This window comes from Lactuca sativa, chromosome 7 (genome assembly GCF_002870075.4).
Source record: "Lactuca sativa cultivar Salinas chromosome 7, Lsat_Salinas_v11, whole genome shotgun sequence".
NCBI lineage: Eukaryota > Viridiplantae > Streptophyta > Magnoliopsida > Asterales > Asteraceae > Lactuca > Lactuca sativa.
The window spans coordinates 171,607,638-171,630,726 of record NC_056629.2 but is presented as its reverse complement, the minus strand read 5'-3'; the positions used below and the strand labels follow the sequence as shown (position 1 = coordinate 171,630,726).

Genomic DNA, 23,089 nt, shown 5'->3' with positions numbered 1-23,089 from the left:
AAGGCCCACAAATTTAAAAAAAAAAAAAAGTCATCTACCATCTTGTATTTTGTGTATATTATTATCGTTTATCCTTCTTTATATATGTAATAAAAACTGACAAAAAAACAAACATTAAAGAGAAGGAAACCCGAAGTTGATAAATTTAGGATTTTTTTTTTCTATATCAATTAATTTCATAAAGAAATTGTGTAAACAAATTAAAACCTTTATTTCAAGGTTAATAGTAGTAATAAAACTCCACACTATATCACCTCTCTCTAAAAATGTATATCTATCTCAAAACTGATTCCATTCCACTTGAATCTACATCATTGATCATTCCCTTTTCAAGCAGCATTATGTGCAACCGGAATCGCGCTTTCCGATGCTTTGACTGATGCTTTGACCGCAGTATTTGACTTCCTCAATCGACCCAAAATTTTCTTCAATTGCCATTTCTTTGGTTTAACTTGACCCAAAAGCTTCATCTGTTCCCTTTTGAATTTACGGTTTGCATACCACCTCCCACCTCTCCAACCCAACCCATACCTGAAAAAACCACAGGGACTATTTTCGTAATTTCGTTCAATTACAAGGTGTGATGTGGTAAATTTTATAAAAACAACAAAAGTTTTGAAGAAAGACTATTTTACAAACCCGATTACCAAAGTGACACCTGATGTGGCCACACAAGCTGCAGCATTGGAATTACCGTTTCCAACCATCTTTTTGAATTCCTTTCCATCAAGGTCATAATTTCTTTTCATCTACAAAAAAACGTATAAAGTATAAACACTATCTTATTATTATATTTTATATATTTTATACATTGTTTCAATTTTATTGTTAATACTAACAGCATTTTCGATTGAGTCAAGCCTTTGTTCAACTTTTGTTTCATGAAGGTGGCGTAGCGTATAGCCTGAAAAAAAAATTCACATTTTTAAGTTAAATTTGATACAAACATAATCTAGTGATTATAGAAGCATCTTATTCTGTAATTCGAGTTAATTTTATGGTGTTTGATGTCGCAAAACTTACACAAATCCATATACTTAAACCTAATTCTCGTATTCTTATGGATTCTTCTTCAATTTCAGGAACAAAAGTATGCTATTTATAACATTTAGTATGACACAGATGTAGTCAGGAGATTTCTTCCAGAAAAAGTTATGAATATAGGTCGATCAATTCGACATTGAAGTAAAGTAAGCTAAACATACCAGTCCAAGCAGTGCCAATAGATGCTATGGAAGTTAGTAATGTAAACACAACTTTATGCCTCTCATATGTATCCTATCAAAATGAAGATCATCAATGAAAGGGGAAAAAAGAGGGGAGATATAGGTAAGAAGCCCTAATTGCTGCGTAATCACAAACGACGAAATTGGATGAAAACCAGAATCATTTAAAATACCTTGGTTGATAAGAAAGTATCTTCAAGAGCGGACAATGAATTCGAAAACATTCGTTTGATATGATGAATTGAGAAAGGCCTTGTAAGAGAGGAACCCTTCTTTAAACCCTGCATAGTGATTTACGTTACCCTCTGCAAAGAATCGAAGCTTATTAGTGGGTTTCAAGATGAAAGTGTGAGATTTTAGGTGATGGCGTTTGATTCCAGAAAACGGGTTGCGTTTAGTTTTTTGATCTTTTTTCCTTTCTGAAATTGCGTTTCTAAAATGGTCCTTGATGGAAAAATCAAGAACCTCGGACAAGTAAATATAACCCGAGAAATTGTAGTGTTTAAAGTGAGCCTGTGTCAACGTTGGGACTGTATCTAGCAGCGTTTTTTTTTTCCTTAATAATAGCAAATTCATTACATTAACCATTTTAAATAGCCATATTTAAATAAAATAATTTTTTTTTTTTTTTTTTTAATATCTCATTTGGACTGTTTTTCAAATTCTGAAATTCTTTTTGTCTTAAGAAAAAAAATCAAAGAAATCTATCTACTTATGTCCAAAATATTCATTTCGAAAATAATATTAGTATTTTTTTTCAATCAATGTTTGATTCATAATATTGTATATGGTTCTCATTTATTGTGTTTGTTTAATTTTTTATTAGATTTAATAAAAAACGGAATTTTTTTCTTATCATTCCGGAATTATTCATCAGATTTCAGACTTGTTTTCGAAATTCTGAAGTTTTTTTTTTTATTTTTTCTGAACTTCGGAATTTTAATTTGAAACCTGAATGTGTTTGAAGTTTATTTTTTTGTCAGAAAAAATTGTTTTTATTTGGTTTGGATGGCCCATTCTGAAATTGTGATAAGTTTAGGCATACTAACACAAGTTTATAAGCATGAGAATATTATAACAATTTTTATGTTTTCATGCAATATATAAGGATCTAAGTTCATTCTATTAGTGCAACTACTAAAGTAATAAAAATTACATACCTCTTTTGAAGCTAGAGATCTCCTTGCTTGAGATCGAGTTCTTACCACATTTTCTTGGATGAGAGGGCCCATAATAGAATCATTCTAACGACATCACACCCAAGAACACTATGAGAGCAAAACAACAAATCCTAGGAGATGGGAGGTAAAATCGCCAAAACAAAACCTTAGAAGGGTTATTTTGCGTTACCTGGGAGGGAGGAAAAGGAGGACGAAATCTAGGAGTAAGAATGGGTAACTAGGGTTTGATCTCTAGCTCCTTATTTATAGGCTCTCATTTGCTTACTGCCAAAGCAACTCCAAAACCTTGATAGGGCTTATCAAATTTTGTCCCTTATCCCTATCTTTCTAGAATGTTCCAAAATAGTTTCTAGTTAATTTATCATAACATAACAAATTAATAAACTAATTTCTCCCAAAACTTTGTCTTTTAATTACTTAAATGGGTCTTAAGAGCAACCCAAAAGGACTTTGTTATTATTAGAAATATCATTAATAGTTATCATATTTGACACTATTTCCAACAGTCTCCCACTTAGACAAGTCATCAACTATATGAGGTCTAATACTTCTCAAATAATCAACATAGACTATGCCATCCAATGAAACTATAAAACTTTGATCAAACTAAGATTCAGCCCTTAAATAAGTGATCATATATTCATTTGTTCACAAGATATTGTCTAAACCTTAAACATGGATAAGGGTCAATCCGAATGTTCATGATTATGTTTCCCAATAAAGATTTGTAACGACCACCTTATACTACTAAATTGAACACAACAATTTCAGTCAAGGCTCGTCACACTTTAGATGTCAGCAACAAATCATCGAGGGGACCATACATAACTTTCGTCTACTCATCATGCCATACATCGACATACCTTTATTACTACAAGTTACGGATAGTGTTGGAAAGTAAAAATCTCATGTATCTCTGTTTGAAGAATAAGAGACATTATCATCTTAGAATCACTTATGACTTTATCCATGAAGTAATATCTAAGTGTGGTTTGTTCTATACTTAAATATCCATTAAGTACTCAGGAGTGTTAGTTGTAGTCTCTATGTTATGTCCAATCAGCATGAACAATCTACTAATACTCAATGACAGTCTTAAATCACCACTTACTTCCAAGAGTATGACCGAATGTAGAGGTTTGAGCAAATTAATACTCGGGAAGTGAGTTCCAAATATGAAAAAGGAGAACACAATAATAAACTAACATGAAAAACGCATAGGGTTAAAGAAAATGCTACTAATAGTTTCATTTTGTTTACTTTTTTTTTATAGTTTATTTTAGCACATTTCATCTCATTTTAGTTAATCTTCATGCATTTTTTCTATTTTTGTTATTTTATATCTTTATTGGGTACTTTTTAGTCTTTTCAACTTATTTGAGATTTATTAAAGACTATTCAAAGTGGAGTAGTTTTGGGAGTATGGGATCTTAAAACATGAAGCTTGTAGTGCATTTCCGGATCACTTGATGGACACAATTGGACTATTGATTTAAGGAGAGATGTGGATGTGGGCTACTTCGAAAGTGTTTTGTTGACAACCAATTGGGTTCGGTCTCAAATGAAGATTGGAAGAAAAAAAGAGAATGTTTGGACTTGTTAAATTATGAAGATTTGAAGACTCTTGGACCTATCATCTATTGGAGAAACTTGGGTTGGTGGACTAATGCAATTCAAATCCAAGAAATAAAAAAGTCCCATTTCTAACCAGCTTACATGTCCCGTGCAATAAATAGGCTAAAATTCACGTAGCTTGTGTGACCTGCAGGGGCATTTTCGAGATTTTATTTTTTACTGCTATTTTGGGATGGTTTGTGGGATGCTTTTGGGACAACTTTTGGATCTGAGTTTAGGAGCATTTTCTCTGTACTTTAAAGGCCTTGAAAAACTTGAAGGACTTGAAGAACATCTTCATTTTTACTCTTGAATCTTGCTAAATGCTTGGTACCCCTAACATTTATTTTAGTTTCTTGAGTTTAGCCATGTTATGCAAAACAAATGTTGGTTGACTTTGGTGAATTTGATTGAATGTTTGGTTGAATTTTAATGAACTCCAAGAACTTCTTCTTGAGTCTTTATGAAAATGTTTTATATTTTAACATCTTCTTGCTACTTGTATGTTTTTATTCATGAATTTAAATGTATTTGTAGTGATTAATTGGCTAATTTCTTGATTAAGTAATGGATCACTTCACACAATCACAAAAATATTTTCTCCAACATGGTAGTGGAAGCTTATGATTCCTCTTGGATTTGGTTACTTTTTGGTCCTTAATGCTAGTTAATTTTCACTAATTACATGCTTAATGAAAATTATGACTTTAACTAAAGAAATATGTTATGAGCTTCTTTAGCTACTTTAATAACTAAGAAAAATCTAGGTAATATCAAGCTTCTTTGATTATTATAACCAAATTGGAGATTTAAGACAAGTATTAGACTTCGAATTCTAATGATATATTTACCAACTATTCAAGTGATGAAACCTTAAGTCAACCATCTTTCTCTAATTAATTTTATATTAAACCTTGCTTTTTGTTGAATTGTGTTTTTAAATCTCAGTGTAACTCTAGTCTCTAGTTTTCTTTTAAATATCTCAAAAGACAAAAAAAAAAAAAAAAATCACAAGTATTTATATAAAAAGATTTTCATAGAGTTATTAATTGAACTAATCTCCATGGATACGATCTCCTTACCACTATATACTATTTTAGTTTGTAATATTTAGGGTATTTATTTTTGTTGGCCTCGACAACCACCAATTACTCTTGTTGTTTACATGTGTGTTGTGTTTATCTTAAATTGTTACATGATTGCTTAAAAATAAATATTGAAACACAAACAATAATTGTTAAGAGTTAACAAATGATCCGAAAAGGTTAAAAATATTTTAATTAAAGGGAAAAAAATATAATTTAGTAACACCCATGAAAAACCATTTATGTAACTAATATCCTCAACTCATTGACCAGTTTATATAACTAGATCATCCAAAATTATAATATAAACAATTTGAAAAAACTATGTTAACCATCTTAAATGTAAGGAGAAGAGTAAACTTCACCCAAATCCCAAAGGAAATAGAAAAAATGACTCTATGATACTTCCTTAAAACAATTCTAATGAGGCAATATGTTTTTACAACGTAGAAAAATGATACTGAAAACGTAGTTGTTCTAAATACCTGGAAAAAATGAACTAAAGCCAAGGAGTGTAGAATTTCAAATAGATATATGTTTAAACTTCATAATGCTTCTACTATAAACTCTTAAGACTCATTAAACAACGTGTGTGATACTCACATTTGGATTGATATATAGAGACTAACGGAAAATAAAAGCTTAGGAATGGAGAGGTTCCCCTAATCAAAGACAAACTAACATCAAATCGAATATACATGCTTCAACTTCTTACTTACATTTGCATTGATATATATATATATATATATATATATATATATATATATATATATATATATATATATATATATATACACTAATGGAAAATAAAAAGCTTAGGTATAGAGAGGTTCAACTAATCAAAGGCAAATTGACATCAAATCAACTCTACACGCTTCAACTTCCTAGTTCTTCTTAATCCCCTATAAAATAGGGTAAATTAGAATACCACATACTATATCTAAGACCCAAAAGTTAGAAACAGAAGTAATATGGAGTTCAATATACATATTTGAAATGACACACCTCTTGACTTGTTCAATATACATATCTAAGACCCAAAAGTTAGAAACAATTATACTTCTAATGTCCATTTTGATGGTGATTTTATCACCAAATGTATTTTAGTGTAATGGACTTAACAAGTGTTTCAAGAATGATGTTTTAGTTATAATACAAGTTAGGAGGTGCGGGAGTGCATACTTGTATTTACTAAACATTGTTAGTATTGAACCCTAATCTACTGTGTCAGGTCAGGGGTCCCATAGGAAACTAAAAACACTCTCTCTTCATCTTCTAAAAAATTGATTCTGATCTTGTGCCTAAAATTAGAATTGCTACATCAGGAATTATCCCAGTTTGGATTTCGTGATATCCAATGCATATAGGATCAAAGTATCAAACAATGAAAGTGTTTTACACGATTCCTGTTTGTTATCTAGATTTCTCAATACCTAATTCGAATTTCCCCAACACATTTTCTCCGCAGCAGAATTAAATTGTCTCGTCAACATTGTTGGAAAGAAATATTTGAGATTGAGCCATTCTTTTGCCTTAGCGTTAAGGGTGGTGTTAGGTGTCTCAACTACATGATAGTCTTATTCAAATTGTTCATATTACTCAAGATGAAATAGTCATATAAACTAGCCAACAATTGAAAACATTATTTATATATAGTTTTTTTGTAACAGCTCAAAAACAGTGATAATTTTTTTCATTTGAAAGACCAACAATTTCATTCAATAATTGTTTCAAAAACCATCACCATATATAATATCAAAATAGCATAGTTCAATTATTCAAAATGTGGAAATCACGAGGGGAGGATGTTGTGCCATCATGTCGGGTCCTTCCCTTTTGAACCGGAAGTACCTGAAACCATAAACATAAATTGTAAGCACAAAGCTTAGTGAGTTCCCCAAAGTACCACATACCAATCATACAACTAGGCTTAACCATGGGGTGTGTTCCAACCCGATATACATATATGGGCCCTGGGGTGTATTTCAAACTGATCAACACATATGGGCCTAGCCCTAGGGCCCGGCCTTAGGGTATATTCCAACCTAATCATACAATAGTGGGTCCCACCCTGGGGTTTATTTCAACCCGAACATGCAACCACATAGAAGCCACACAACGACTATCATCCTACATAACACAATAATAGGTCGGCATTGGTGCCTTCGACCCATGGATACCATGAAAAACTCACCTCACAGTCGGACAAAAGATGAAACAACACGTTGCTCTGAAAACCAACTCTACCGATCACCTTTACAAATAACAGTGACCAAAACTCAGACTATAGCTCAAAATACCCAAAATACCCCTAGGTCAAAGTCAAAAGTCAACCGGGTCAACTCAATGAGTACGTTGGGCGTACTCAACCCGTACGCGGGGCGTACTACGTATTGACTAGAATCGTCGAGTTGACCACGTACGCACAACATACGCGTCTGCCATCATTCCTTTCTATTAAGAGCTTAATCATTTAATCCTTTTCGTCCAAAGTCCAAATGTACTCCTCAAATGATGTCCTTAATCATAAAGTTTCCAACTTTATGATCTTGCATGGCTATTAAGTGTTGAATACTAAAAACCCTAACTTATTAACTCATTAAGACAACCTAGACCATGCATGGTGGAAAACTAAGGATAAAGATTACATTTTAATGACTTATCATGCCCTAAAACATCTTAAAGGACAACTTAAAGGTCCTGTAGTATTCCATACTCACAAGAATCAAGATTTGGTACAAAAAGGTGTAACCTTCTAAGACTGAACAAGATCTGAAGGAATATTCATCAAGGATGGAGCTTTATACCTCAGAAGACGCACAAAGGAGAGTAGTTGTTGGATCCAAAGACTTCAGTGAAACACCACAACTCCAAGAGTCTTCCTTCACCACCAAGAGAACCAAAATGACACTCCAAAGCTCCAAAACACACTCACACACTTAGGCTTTCGAGATGGAGGCTATGGGAGATGGAGGTTGGAGTTAAGAAAGAGTATCAGGCTATAATGATGTTTAAATAGGGTCCAAACCCTAAAAAAAAGGGTTTGTACCCTGGCCACGTACGCCCATCGTACACATGTAGCCTCATAAAACTACAAAAATGCCACTCGGGACTAATTTTGCAAACAATACTCAAACTAAGGGTCAAAATGGAATACATGAAAACAAGATATTACATTTTCTCCATAGGAAAAATATAAGATTTACATTTTAAAAAATGGTTTGTTGTTTTCATTTGGTTTAAATATTTTTAACTTAAAAAAAACATTTTAAACCTATTTTACAAATACCTTAAGTGAAAGTTAAGGTCTACGTTGAGTCCAAAGACAAAATCAAGGTCATGGATGCAAACAAGGAGATAATCATAAGTCAATGCAACCTAAAACAACCATGACCATCCCCAAAAGGATAATAAGGTAAAATTGTAACGATCTGGACTTTCTACATCTAATTAACTAGGAATTGTCATACTTATGAACTTATCTACTAAAAGACGAAATTCTATTAACTCAAAACAATTTACATCGCAGGTTACATTCGAGTTTACAATAAAATCATACATATAATTTTAATAATCAACAAGGTAAAATACAACTAAATTAGCAATATAGTCGAACTCAATGTGCTCCTATCTTTTCACGTACCATGACTGTTAGATGAACCTATAAAACATGAAACATCTCTACAACATCAGACATTGTAGACAACAATGTCACAGACAATAATGGTTGGTAAGTTATTTTTTTCTATTTTCATGTCTATGTATTCTTCTTCTTTCTCTTTTATCTTTCCATATTACATTTTTCTATTCTCCTTTTCATAATCTAATCTCCTCCTCTTTATCCTTCTCGATTGTGACATCCCCACATTCACGGTCATTTTAAAATTTTTATTTATGCTTAATTAAAAATCAGAGTATCATTTTTGAAAAGTAGTATTGCGGAATTTATTTCCAGAAAACATGATAACGATGTTATCAAAGCATTTTCGAAGAAATGTCTTTTTATTTAAAACATTGGGATGTTATCGTCAATACAGAAACATAAGCATAAGCATACCTTACATTCATTTACACTAATGATTTACATCTCCTTTAATCTTTTAGTGTAGTGTATTTTCGCATCGATACATGTGATTGAAATAAACTGAGTGGGTCAGGTTGGGAAACCTGGTGAGTACATAGGGATTTCAATCTCATAATCTTATATCATATATATTTTAGAACTCACAATATATACAATTTCACCTCATATAAGCAATTTTTACCCTACCCCGTCGATCCTCATAACGATACGATCCATGCTCTCGAATATAAAATTAACAGCTTTACCTAATTCATACTCTCGGATCAAGTATGTCAAATTCATGCTCTCAGATCAATGACACGTGATTATGCCAACTTCATACTCTCGAACTAGGGACGAATGAATATGTCTAATCCATGCTCTCGGATTAATGACACTTTTTAAAGTTCTACCCTCCGTGTATATCTCACCCGTACTCATAAGAATATACCACTCGGTATTCTTTTTAATTAATTTAGGTTTATTCTGTATCATAAATCATCATATATTATCAGATATGTTCTTAACACGTATTTCAGGCAATATCCAATATTTCACACATAAACATATATTTAATACTTTAATTAATACTTGTATTAAAATGATGTTCATGAAAGGGACTATGTACTCACTTGTTAAAGTGATGACTCGAAATTCGGACAGTGCTTCGCTTCTAACAATCGTTTTTTTCTTCGACGAAACCTAATCAATAAGTTTTTAGTCTAATATTTATTGCGACTAATTATTAGTCTAGATTCATCATTAACTCAAAGTCTACTTTCATGATCTATCAAGTAAGGAACAACCAGGTAGGATCATATCGGAGGTATGGTCCGTTTGGTATACGAAGTATACTGTTTGGAAATCTCACTTTAAACACCTCATTAAATCACAACCTAGACATCATCCCCGTAAGTAGATCAATCAGTATAACAATTTAGAATCACTGATAAATCTTGTTTATATGTTCAAATAACGATAATGAGCTTAAAAATAAGTTATACTGAAAGTAGGGTAAGCATAACTCACTTACAAGAGAGTTTAGCGAGGAACCGGACTCTGTGCGACCAGAACTTCTGAGCCAGCTCTTCTTCTCGGGACCGTCTGGCGCTCTGGGACTCGCTACTAACACCTAGGAGGTGCTAGGGAAAAACCTTGAGGGTTTTGGGGTGTTTGGGAAAGAAAAAGTTAGAAAGGTGTAAAGAAATGAGATTATTTGCGCCTCTATTTATAGGCTGAAACTTGTGAGTACACAGGGAGTAATTTTGATGTACGTTGGGTGTACTGCTATATGTTGGGCGTACGCATGCTACGTTGGGCGTACGCATGCCACGTGTCGAGATCATATGCAAAGTCATGGGGAGGAAGGTGGGGCTGAGTTTATGCCACGTGTCACCTCCAGAACTTAACCCAAAAACAAAATATCTTCTAAATTTCGTAACTTTCACATACGAGCTACGTTTTTTTACATTCTTTATATCCATATGTACGTAACGATGTGATCGACAACTTTCGTTTAAACTGTAGCGACCATAAAATTCGAGCCAAATTAAAACATTTTAATTCATTTAAAAACCATTAAGTTCATACACTTGTTTTCAAAATAGTTTAAACACCAGAGTATTCCCCAGAACCATATCACATAAATCATAAAACATGAAGAGCGGTACGATCACGCCTTCGCCTTGCCACGATCTCCTGAAGTACCTGAAACAAGACACTGAACTGTAAGCCCGAAAGCTTAGTGAGTTACCCCCAAAATATCAACCACACATAAACATACTCATAACATATCACAAATAGAACAGTCATGCACATTGGGTCTACTGTGTGACTGGTCCGCCCGCACCGGGCCTTCAGTCCACCTGGTCCACCCTCCGAGTCTAGCCATGTACATCGAGTCTACTGTGTGATTGGTCCGCCCGCGTCGGGCCTTCAATCCACCTGGTCCACCCTCTGAGTCTACAATATGACTGGTCCGCCCACACCGGGCCTTCAGTCGGCCTGGTCCACTCTCCGAGCCTCGGCACGTCTGGTCCGCCCTCTTGGGGCCTTCAGCCTATCCGAACCGCTCGCTCGGCCTTCGGAATATCCGGTCCGGCGTGGCTATGTTGGCCTACAACACAAAGCAGGACCCGCCTCAATCCAACCCCCGTCAAACAATCATGTGCACATAAAGCAATTAATCACATAACAAATCATTAACCAGACAAACAGTCTAACAAATCACATAGCATATCAACATCCTAACCAGGATTCCGACCTAACCGGTTACTAGCATAACATCACCCTATATACCGGGTACCGACCTTAACCAGGTCAATAACATAACACTACCCTAAATATCGGGTACCGACCTTAACGAGGTCACTAACATAACACCATCCTAAATACTAGGATGCAAATCTAGCAAAGCAATAACATAACAAACAATACCCGGATTTCCATCCGATAAAGGGTCGGCCTTGGTGTCGTAGACCATGTCGGTATAGTGAGGATAACTCACCTGCAATTGCCGACTGGAGAGATAAGACCAAGCTGCTTCGACCACCGACACAAACTTCACCACAGAACACTATCAAAGAACCAATGCCATAAATACCAGAATTACCAAAATACCCTTGAAGTCAAACTGGTCAACTATTGGTCAAAGTCAAAGTCCTCAGTCAAAGTCAACCTTCCCGGTTGATTCTACTCGTCGAGTCAACCTGTCGACTCGCCGAGTTCCCATTCCCAAAAAACTCTCATAAGACAACTTAACTCGCCGAGTCACCCCAAGACTCGCCGAGTCCAACAATCTCTGAGTCGCATCCTGTCTAACTCAATGAGTCGCCGACCGACTCACTTAATCCAAGGATTTAACCAAAAGAGGTTGGGGTTCTGCGACCTGACTCACCGAGTCCAAGAACAGACTCGCCGAGTCCAAGACAATCTTCAATAGACTCGCCGAGTTGTTCTTCCAACTCGCCGAGTCCCTGCACATGTTCATACAACTCGTCGAGTACACCCATGTGACTCCCTGAGTTTCTCCATTTCTTATTCCATATAGAGGCTTTTCGAGCCATGCAGGGGCTCTAAACCATAGATCCACCATTCTACAATCTAACCCTCACATAAAGTTGCAAACTTTACGTGAAACCAAGGAGATAAAGGCCCAAAACACACTATGGCTTGGGTTTTAGACAAAGGGGCTTCACCAACAACTCAATGACTGAAACTTTATGACATTCTAGGCCATCATAAGTCTAGATCTGGAGTAGGAACCTCAGATCTAAACTCCAACTCGAGATAGATCTCAAACAAGCCAAGGAACTCCACATCAACCACCAAGGATGAACCAAAATGGAAATTAGCATAAGATTATGGCTTCTTACCTCTGAAATATGTCCAAACATATGTAGATCCCAGATCCATACAAGCCCCTTGATACTAGCCCCTAATTTCTCAAGCTCCTTCCACCAAATTCCTCTTCCAAGCTCCAATCTCCTCAATAATGAAGTCTCACACGAAATTAGGGTTTTCTAGAACTCTCTGGGGGATTAGGAGGCTGGGAGAAGGACATAAAGTCCTTTAAATAGGATGCAAACCCAAAGATTAGGGTTTTCTCATTCCAGCACAAACTCGTCGAGTCCAGCTTTCGACTCGGCAAGTTGGTCACTTAATTCGCGACCCAAACTCGCTCCGACTCGACGAGTAAGCGTACCTACTCATCGAGTTCCTTCTTCGAATATACACTATAAACCTTTAAATCATACTTCTAAAATTCAGGATGTTACATAAACTCTGTCGGCTAGTTTTGACGTTATCTATAAAGGTATATTTTAACATGCTTAGACAGTTAAAAATCTGTTAAAAATTCATAACTTTATCATCTGACGTCCGTTTTCGACTGTATTTATATCGTTGAGCTTCTATTAACAAGATCTTCAATTGTCGTTTAGATTGTGTCAATAATCGATCAATCTGAAATTCAATTTCCAAGTTGTATACTGCTATGAATCTTAGAAAAATTAAAATTGTACGCTTTCGTTTAAAGGCTAAAAAATAGTTTTCAAAAATTCACTTTTTACGATTATCGACTCATGTCTGTTTGATCGTAAAATTTCGACGGGTCATAACTTTCTTCATCATAAATCAGATTTCTACGTTTTTTATATGTACAGAATCCTTGTAAAATATTTTTTGTTATTTATTTCCAAATTTGAATCATTACGCCAAGCAAACCCTCTTTCTCAGTCCGAAAAGTGCATTGTTGAAACTAGATTGGAATGTCAAGCGGCTCTAGATTTAGGGCTCTTGCTATAGCCGAATACGAGAGATTATCAGGTAACCGGGATACTTTAAAGATTCCATTAGTCAACATTCCAACATACTTTATTTTATCAGGTAACCAGGATACGTTAAAGATTCCATTAGTCAACATTCCAACAAAATTACTTGTATGCATCAATACATATTGTGCTCTTTTCTCTTCCAAACTTTCTCTTTCTTTTTCTTACATACTACGCTTTATCCTCTCTAATTTCTCTCATTACCTACTCAAGTAGTCTCTTCTCCTTTTCCGTGCTATATCTAATATCATCTTTCCTTACTATTTCCTATTTGTTGTCAGGGATCTTACTCTCATTGCACTAATTAGGGATGTCAAAAAAAATTATAAAATTATATTATAGACTTCTTTTAACCTAAAAAATTAATTTCTTTAAACCTAAAATTAATCGGGAACAGATGATGCAATCCCCATCCCATTAGTCATTTTTTTCTTTTGGATCACAAATAGATTTATAATTCTTAATCCCTCACAAATCACACCTAAGTTTTCTTAACCACACATAATCCTCTCAAGTCTCAAGCAAACGTCAGCTATCAACTTTCCAGAAAATGTCATATATCAACATTCCGAAATGAATCATCTTTTTCCTTTCAAGGAGAATAAGCCAACAACAATCTTCTGTAAGACAAATTACAAATTCACACGTGCTCTTGAGCTACACTTCGGCACTTTCAAGAATCATCAAGCAACATTGTTCAAGCCTCGACACAAAACAATTCAAAATCACTATCTACAAACCACAAACAACTACCACATAGCAAATCTAAAATAAAAATAAGTTATCACCTGAATAAATTATTTTCATCCAAAAAAATTTTAATAGTGTGGAACTAATTAAAAACGTTACACCCTAATTCGGACATTTTAGTTAAAAAGCAATTCCTTGTTCTTATGAATTACAACATGATCTGCTGTGAATATTCATATAATATTAATGCCAAAAAAACAAACTATCGATCAATTTATCTTTTTTATATGAATATTAAGATCCAAAAAATTCAAAACAATTTGAAATGCCTCAGATAGTCGATGTATCATCAATGTAAAATCAGTCGGTAATTCCAACTTATAACGATTTAATACCTCATTGGCAACACACAAATTTCATCAAAAATCAATCAATTAAAAATATTTTTTTTATTAAAAAAAATGTAATCGCAAAAACCGGCTCTGTGAATGAACGGATAACAATCAGTTCACAGGTTCCTATAAAATTGCGAAAGACACAAAGTCTGTTATAGGTTCAATCATAGCATCGTCGGTCACTGCACTTTTGGCTACCGTCGACGTGGCATCGAACCAGAAGATATGAAGAAAAAATCAAATGATTTGATAGAAAAGTAGATGAAAAAAACCTCAGAGACCCGTTCAAAATCACACACACAGTGGAAGAGGCTAAAACGCGAATCCCGACCAACGAACTGAGCTCTAAGATCGTGTTAATGATCGGAGGCCGGCGAATTGGTGGATGGGATGACGCGCCGCCGTGATCCGCTGCTGTTTAAAGTGTCATACGGCACTTCCTATCTTTAAGGGGATTTCTTCCTCATCGGAACTTTCTTAATTGAAAATCGAATTCGCAAAACATAGAAAGAAAGAAAAAATTATGAATTCAGAAGATGAATTTGGTGAGAAGGTGTGATTGAAATGATAAGCAACGAATAGGTTATATAGAGTAGTGAAATTGTAAACCCTAGTTTTAGGAAGGAAGGCATGAGCCATGAGAGGGGTAACGCAGTCCATAAAAGTTTGCTTTCAGTGTGAGCCCACCCACAGTCCAAATCCAAACTGCCACCCGGGTGTTGGGCCTTGATAACATAATTGTTCTCTTGCTCTATGCAATTTAATGTATTCTCATAATTGCATAATTGCATAATTGCATACTTTCATTTAAGATTTTTTCTCAATGAAATTTTATATACCGTCGTAGTTTCACTTAGAATACTTAGATTGTATGTTGGATTTCATGGGCTTTGGAGTCATTTGCTGAAAGTGGACCCCAAGATGGCTCATGACTTATCCTTCTTCAGTTTTGTTGAATGGGAGTCCGACTCATGAATTTCAGTTGTATCAGTGGCTTAAGCCAGGGAGACCTGCTACATTTTTTTTTGTTTATTATAGTTATGGAGAGTTTGCATGTGGCTATGGAGTAGGGATGAGAATTTGGCCCGAAACCTCGAATTGAACCGAAACTCGAACCGAACCGAATTAGGCTCGAATAAACAATTCGATTCGGGTATCTATATTATGCTTATTCGGTTTTCGGGTTATTCGGTTCGGGTTGCCCAAATAAGAGCTTATTCAGTTCTAAATACCCGACCCGAATAAACATTCATCCTCCCTTTTCTCTGATTAACAGAAATCAAAATCATGATTCACACTTTTGTCTTCGCCGTTCATAACAGAAAAAAAATATTACGCTCGTTCTCATCATTTCAAAATCGACCAATTTTCTCATCTATTTCTAAACTCGAAATCACTTCTGTCGATTCATGAATCCATATTTTGTCTAGTCATGGAAAATTGGGCTCAAACTCAAAAAACTCAAGTAAGTAATTAATTCTTATTATTTTAATCTACTATGTAAATGTTATTCTTTAAATGTGTTATTGTGTTATGATAGTCTTTGAATTTTTTATGTTCATGTATAAAAACACATTGTTATTCTATTATTCAGGTTATAAAATCCTAATACGATTTATTCAATTTTTTTCGGTTATATTAGGTTCTTAATCATCTTGTACATGTTATTCGAGTTATTCGGGTAATAACCGAACCGAACCGAACCGAACCCATATTAGTTAATCGGTTTGGTTTTCGGTTCATGCAATTACCCTTATCCGGTTTTCGGGTTATTCAGGTTCGGATCGATTCGGTCCAGTTCCGACCCGAGTAACATCCTTATTATGGAGGATGCTAATCAGAACTCATTATTCCGAGGAATCTCCTTTGGTGATCATCCGATTCATATGTCTCATCTGTTTTATGTTGATGACACTATTTTCATGGGAGAATGGGATACAACTAATATCCAGATGTTGTTTCGGTTGCTTAGGCTGTTTTACATGGCTTTTGGGTTACAGATAAATCTTCAAAAGTCTAAAGTATATGGAGTGGGGTCAATACAGTTCAGGAGATTGTGAGTTATACATGTTGTGCCGCTAATTTTGTTCCTTTTGTTTACTTGGGTTTACCGGTCAGTGAAAAATGAATAAAATTAGAGCCTGAGATGTGCTTCTAGAAAAGTTCAAAAGAAGACTTTCCAATAGAAAAATGAAAATGTTATTTATTGGGGCGCCTAACTCTTGTTAGATTAGTTTTAAGGAGCTTAGGCGGTTATTATTTGTACTTATTTTTTATATCGGTTATTGTTAATAGGAATCTAAAGGCTTGTAGATCTCCTTTTTTTAGGGGGGTGGGGGGTGGATGAGTATGAAAGGAAACTTAATTGGGTGTGTTGGGATCTCATTTTGAGTGATAAGAATCCAAGCGGCTTGTCGGTAGAAATTTTGTGTTCTTTTAACCAAGATATGTTATACAAATGGAAATGGTGCATTTAATTAAGAGCTGCTATAGAGAGGCCGGCAGGTTTGATATGGTTGATTCTTATTTTTTGGTAGAGGGATTTGGTTGAGCATCGTAAAAGGTGGTGTTTGATCTTCGTTCTCGTGATCATATTTCTAAAGCAACAATTATGAGTAAAGTGGGAAATGGTGAATTAACAAGCTCATACAACGATACTTGGTATCGTAATATGGCTTTTTTTAATCGGTTCCCTAGGTTATATGCTTTGGCAGAAAATCAACAAAGTCGTGTTTGTGATTATTCGAATGAAACCGGTTGGAATTTAGTTTGGCAAAAGAACATAACTAGAGGATGCACCTTGGAGCAGTTAGACTCGTTGTAGGAGATTCTTGAATCTATTCAACTAGATTCAGGTTAGGATACTTAGTATAGGGATTTGGATCCGCCAAGTTGGTTTTCGGTTAGTTCAACGAGATGAGCTCTTGATGTCGTGCGACTGCCAACAATTCTGACGCCTACTAGGCTGAATAGATACGTCCCTATAAAAATTAATATTTTTATTTGGTGTGTGAGGTTTGTGATTATTTTACATAATCATGGGATTGACATGCATTCGCTTTTATGTCCCGTTTGTGATTATTTTACAGAGGCCGCTGACCACCTTTTTCTTCACTGTGAGCTAGTTGGTTGTTCAAATTTGGAGGCGGGTGGCTTTATGGGCTAACTTTAGACTACCCCCATTGGCGTTTCTTGTGAACCGCTCACAGTGCAAATTCAACCAATAAAAAAACCTTAAAAATCAAATAGGGTGTCTAAATGGAGATTTGGGGTGTCCTTTTAGTCAACCCCTAAAATAATAATAATGGGACGATCTTTGATGAAAGAGTTCGTGCCTACAACCTTAGCTCATCTTAGGTTGAATTGAAAGTTCATAGTCACGTGTACAAATTGGTTAGAGAAACCAATTAATTTTTATACCAAAAGTTGTTTTTTGTTTATAAGTAAACTTTATATTTAATAAAATTTAAAATAAAATAAATCAAAATACATAATTTATTTTTCTCTACAAAATAAGACCAATATTGATATAGTTTTATAAATATAAAATTTTAATATAAAATAGGTTGGGTTGGATTGCTAATGAGTGTAAATAGTTGGATTGGGTTGTATATGTAAGGAGAAATAAATTATTTTTTTTATAGAAATATTAGGTTGCGATGGATTGTCAATGGGGGTAACCTTATGATTCGTGGTTTTGAGTCCATGCAAATTGTTTTCACTTTGATCGATCAACAGGTCAACACTCACTCTCATTTTGATATTATTGATACGGTTTTTTGCACATTAATATGAGTTTTGTGGACCTTTCGGAAGTTGTTGTTTGGAGATAATCGTCTTAAGAAGAACATGTTATTTGATTTCATAGTTTTTTTTTTCTTATGATTGGTTTAGTAATAGAAATCGTAAGAAAAAAATTAGTTGGAGTACGTGGATAAAAAAAACTTTTTGCTATTGAACAGCTAGCGTTTATTTTATGCGACCGTTACAAAAAAAAAAGAAAAAAAAAGAAAAAAAACAAAAAAACAAAAACAAAAACAAAAAAACAAAAAAATAAGGCTAATTTATGAAGTATTATCTCAGGACAAAAATAATTAACTTTAATAGTATATATTTATTATATTTTGATTAAATAATTATATTTTGCAGGACACGACATTTGTTTGATGAATATATGACAAGTTTTTAAAGAGACATTATCGACAGAGGCTAGATAATTGTAATTGTTTGGTGGACCGAGGATGTAGCCATTTTTGATCAATTTTAAAACTATAATACTAAAACGAAAATGAAAGAATATTGCTCCTTCAACATGTTCATGTTCATGTTGTCACGTTAGTGACCTAAACCCTTTGACATGTTCATGTTGTTTTTTGGTAAATAGAGGAGCAACAACCCTTTGTTACTCCTTCCTTTTTTGGTCGAGCAAAGAAGCAAAACACCCCCAAATTTTGTTGTCCAGTTAAGCTCCTGCTCCTCTCTTTTCCTGTTCAGCTTCTATCAAAGAAACCCCCATCAAAGGTGGAGATCTTGCAACAGACAAGAGGACAATAGCCCCCTCGAACCTTCTCTTCTTCTTTCGCTGACTCTATACCCACCTGAATTGTTGTTGATGTTGCCCTGCTTCCATCGTACCATCTCCCCCCCCCCCACACATTCACATTCTTTCCGAGACAGAAGAAGCGCATGAGCTGCTTCAGCAACCCTTGCTGCTTTCGTTTCGTCCTCCCTCTACGAACCAGTGAGGTCATCGTAGGTGTTCGTTTCTTGCTCAACAAACCTCGACCACCAGACGAAAAATCTTTGTTGCTTAGGTATTTCTTTCTTTTCTGATTTCGTTATCCTTCTCCTTTCTTCGAATTAGTCAAGAACTAGAATTACTCCCTCATTTGCGATCGATTGCCACCACCCTCCATAGATTTTTGCTTCCGATTTCTTCTTCCCTGAATCGAACCAACACCGAAGGCGTGTGTTTGTCTTAGATTGAAACTGAATAGAAGATCTCTTCAGATCTCGGCTCCATGTCACCTTCAACGAGAGTCTCAAATGAGTTTTTTCATCTGTGTAGTGTATATTTGTTTTTATCTTTTAATGAAAAATAAATACCCCAATGGTATTATAGTCATTTCAATTTTTGGAAGGACTATTTTCACATACAAACCACTCCAAAAGAACCATGAATCCAAAAAACCCGGAGTTTTGACTAAAATCCCAAAAATTTGCATACCATAGGGACCATTTCTGCAATTTTGTCTTAATTTTTTATAGAAATATTAAGTTGCGTTGGATTGTTAATGGGGATAGCCTTATGATTCGTGGTTTAGAGACCATGCAAATTGTTTTCACTTTGATTGATCAACAAGTCAACACTCACTCTCGTTGTGATATTATTGATACGGTTTTTTGCACATTAATATGAGTTTTGTGGACCTTTTGGAAGCTGTTGTTTGGAGATAATCGTCTTAAGAAGAACATGTTATTTGATTTCATAGTTTTTTTTTCTTATGATTAGTTTAGTAATAGAAATCGTAAGGAATAAAATTAGTTGGAGTGCGTGGATAAAAAAAACTTTTTGCTATAGAATAGCTAGCCTTTATTTTATGCGGCCGTTACAAAAAAAAGGCTAGTGTATGAAGTATTATCTCAGGACAAAAATAATTAACTTTAATAGTATATATTTATTATATTTTGATTAAATAATTATATTTTGCACGACACGACATTTGTTTGATGAATATATGACAAGTTTTTAAAGAGGCATCATCGACAGAGGCTAGATAATTGTAATTGTTTGGTGGACCGAGGATGTAGCCTTTTTTGATCAATTTTAAAACTATAATACTAAAACGAAAATGAAAGAATATTGCTCCTTCCACATGTTCATGTTTTCACGTTAGTGACCTAAACCCTTTTTTTAACAAAGTTTGTCAACAAGTAACATTCACATGCTTTGATCCTGTATTAGGAACAAGAGTTACATAGTATACAGCTTTTTTATTGCAAGTACACTTAAATAAATTTGCTTTTGAAAAAAAAATAAGTGCAATGAAGAGTAAAAAGATTACACAGCATAGTGTAAAAAAGTAAAAGGGAATGCACACAAAGCAAAACAAAAACCAAAACTAAAAGATAGAAGGCGAAAAAAGGACACAAGTAGATGGAATCAAGAAGGTTTATAAACTACAATTTACATAATTCCTACACAGAAGATGTACAAGAAAAGAAGAAAAAGAAAACAAAAGCATAAAACTGAAAATGAAGATAAAATAGAGGGAAGTCACCAATGTAGAAGTCAATCCGTGAAGTGTAATTCATCGGAGGATCTCATCTTCTAACTGAAGATGAATTAAAAAAAACAAATGGCTTGTCTGTAAGTCGTGTACTTTTATGTAGATAATCCTAATTTTTCCCTTAAAACATGTCCATATTGATGGATTTGATTTGATAAAAAACTGACATTGAAACTTTGATAAAAATGAAGTTCAATTCATATATGCTTACTTGAATTTCCATTGCCTCCTTTAGTTGGAACACAACCTCAGCAATTGTAGGCCGGTGTTCCCGAGTTTCTTGCAAGCATTGATAAGCAGTAGCTGAAAACTTGAGCAATGTTATTGGATTGATGTATTTCCTTATTCTTAGATCAACAATTTTTCCATATCATCGTTTTTGTAGCAAGTTGGAGCATGATGAAAGAGAAATTTCCGCTCATCATTATAATCTACACACGCCACCCTTTCACACAAAACTTCAAATTAAACCACACCAAAAGAATAGACATCCGATTCTTTTGTTAAAAACCCCGTTCTTCCGTATTGTGGGTCCATGTAACCATATGTGCCCGCAATATTAGTTATCACAAAGCTATTTTGTTGATTAGCTAATCCTATCTTAGCCAACCCAAAATCCGCAAGTTTTGCATTCAAATTTTCATCCAACAAAATATTTGCACTTTTAATATCGCGATGTATTATTTTGTGTTTTTGTGCAACATGATTATGAAGATAGTCCAATGCAGAAGCAACGTCGATGCATATTTTGAGGAGTTGTAGCCATGAAAGTTGAGAGGAAGGGTTAAGCAAATGTGTGTCGAGGCTTCCATTGCTTGCGTATTCGTAAATAAGGATCATCTCATTGTTAACATTACAAAACCCAATAAGGGTTACAATGTTGTGATGTTGATATTGTGAAAGCATTGTGAGCTCGGTTTGGAACTCTTTGTTACCTTGATTATTATCGATCTCAAGCCGTTTTACAACGACTAGCTTGTTTACATGATCCCCCTAGGTGAGGATTCCCTTGTAGACTCTTCCGTATCCACCTTTTCCAATGAAATTTCTTTCATTGAAGTCTTGGGTACAATTCTTTATGGCTTGTAGGGGGATTTCGGAGTGGTTTGGCTACTTCATGTGAGACATGACCAACCAGACTAAATTAATATCGAATCGGGCACTAACAAACATACCTTAGTTATATTATATATACAAATTCGGGAACTAACCTCTGGATAAAATTCCTAGTCTTGTGGCAGAGGACTTCTTGAAGATATGTGTAATCTATTCTTGAGGTCCTTAACAATGTCTTGAATAACCTCCGCTTCTCGCGTAAGACTTGATTTTAGTAAGAACCAAAAAATTAATATACTAGTCAAGGCCGGTCCATTGCTTTTTACTACTCGGGGCGAGATAAGAATTTTTATGCCCTTATATATGAAAAAAACTAGAAAATCCAAAGTACAGTAAAATTTATAATCAAACAAACAATATAAGTACAACCTACAAAAATCACCTAAAACAATGTTAAGCATTTTTTGAAGTTTACAATAATAAATAATTTGTAAAATGTCATTTTCAAAACTTAAAATTGCTAATGGTTCAATCTTTCTTGAATCATAATACTTCTAAGATACGATTTGATGAGCTTCAGTTTTGAAAAACTTCTTTCCGCAAAAACAACTGTAACCGTCACCTTCAACAATATCCTATATGCAACAAAAACATTAAAAAATATATTCATTCTTCTTGTATGCTTCATTCGGCAACATTTTCTGTAAAATTTCTAACTCAATCAATAAATCATTTTCATCAATCTCACATTTTTCTCCATTTGTCAAGTTGGACTCAAGATTGAAACAACATTTTTTAATTCATCATCAACTAAAGAAACAAATTTGGAACCATTAAATATAAAAACAAATATAGATTTAAAATCATTTTTTTCAAAATCATTAGCAATATCAGAAGATGTACTTGGTAGAATATAAAAATTATCAATCACATTATTTTCACTAATATTTTGATTTCTAACAACAGATTTATTCAAAGACCCTCTTAAATGATTAGTCTCTTCTTTTTCATTTTTTTTTCTATTTTGAGCGTCCCATGGTTGTTTTCTGGAAACAAATTTAAAACTCAACAAATCTAGTTATAAACACTAAACAAAGAAAGATACAACCTGAATAAGAACACAAGGCAACAGATTTTGAGCAAACCACAATGTCAACT

General features: G+C 34.4%; 1 protein-coding gene, 1 long non-coding RNA gene and 2 other non-coding genes across 5 annotated transcripts; all 4 read right to left on the bottom strand.

The window, feature by feature from the left end:
- Positions 1 to 174: 174 nt before the first annotated feature.
- Positions 175 to 1,781, bottom strand: LOC111902810 (uncharacterized). Of its 2 annotated transcripts, none has more exons than XM_023898624.3 (5): positions 1,400 to 1,767; positions 1,206 to 1,278; positions 840 to 904; positions 640 to 749; positions 175 to 531 (listed from the first exon to the last, which is right to left on the bottom strand). In XM_023898624.3, exons 1-5 carry the CDS (start codon positions 1,511 to 1,513, stop codon positions 330 to 332), a joined length of 564 nt encoding a protein of 187 aa, XP_023754392.1. In that variant the 5' UTR covers positions 1,514 to 1,767; the 3' UTR covers positions 175 to 329. The 2 variants fall into 2 exon arrangements, with proteins under 2 accessions (XP_023754392.1, XP_023754393.1); XM_023898625.3 differs by having other exon boundaries at positions 392 to 531; positions 648 to 749; positions 1,400 to 1,781.
- Positions 1,782 to 10,707: 8,926 nt separating this feature from the next.
- On the bottom strand, positions 10,708 to 15,284 carry LOC128127066 (uncharacterized). Its single transcript, XR_008225116.1, has 2 exons — positions 10,953 to 15,284; positions 10,708 to 10,876 (listed from the first exon to the last, which is right to left on the bottom strand). It is a non-coding gene; the product is annotated as an uncharacterized LOC128127066 (long non-coding RNA).
- Positions 14,650 to 14,803, bottom strand: LOC111902892 (small nucleolar RNA snoR2/U65). The gene has a single exon (XR_002853997.1). It is a non-coding gene; the product is annotated as a small nucleolar RNA snoR2/U65 (small nucleolar RNA).
- Positions 14,990 to 15,057, bottom strand: LOC111902893 (small nucleolar RNA U49). Its single transcript, XR_002853998.1, has one exon. It is a non-coding gene; the product is annotated as a small nucleolar RNA U49 (small nucleolar RNA).
- Positions 15,285 to 23,089: the final 7,805 nt, after the last annotated feature.

Bases quoted from the DNA above. Each gene is read 5' to 3' on its own strand.
- LOC111902810 (XM_023898624.3), bottom strand. From the start codon at position 1,513: ATGCAGGGTTTAAAGAAGGGTTCCTCTCTTACAAGGCCTTTCTCAATT. The intron at 905-1,205 runs GTATGTTTAGCT...TTTTTTTTTCAG, and splicing joins TATTGGCACTGCTTGGACTG to GCTATACGCTACGCCACCTT. The intron at 532-639 runs GTTTGTAAAATA...TGGTTTTTTCAG, and splicing joins GGTGTCACTTTGGTAATCGG to GTATGGGTTGGGTTGGAGAG.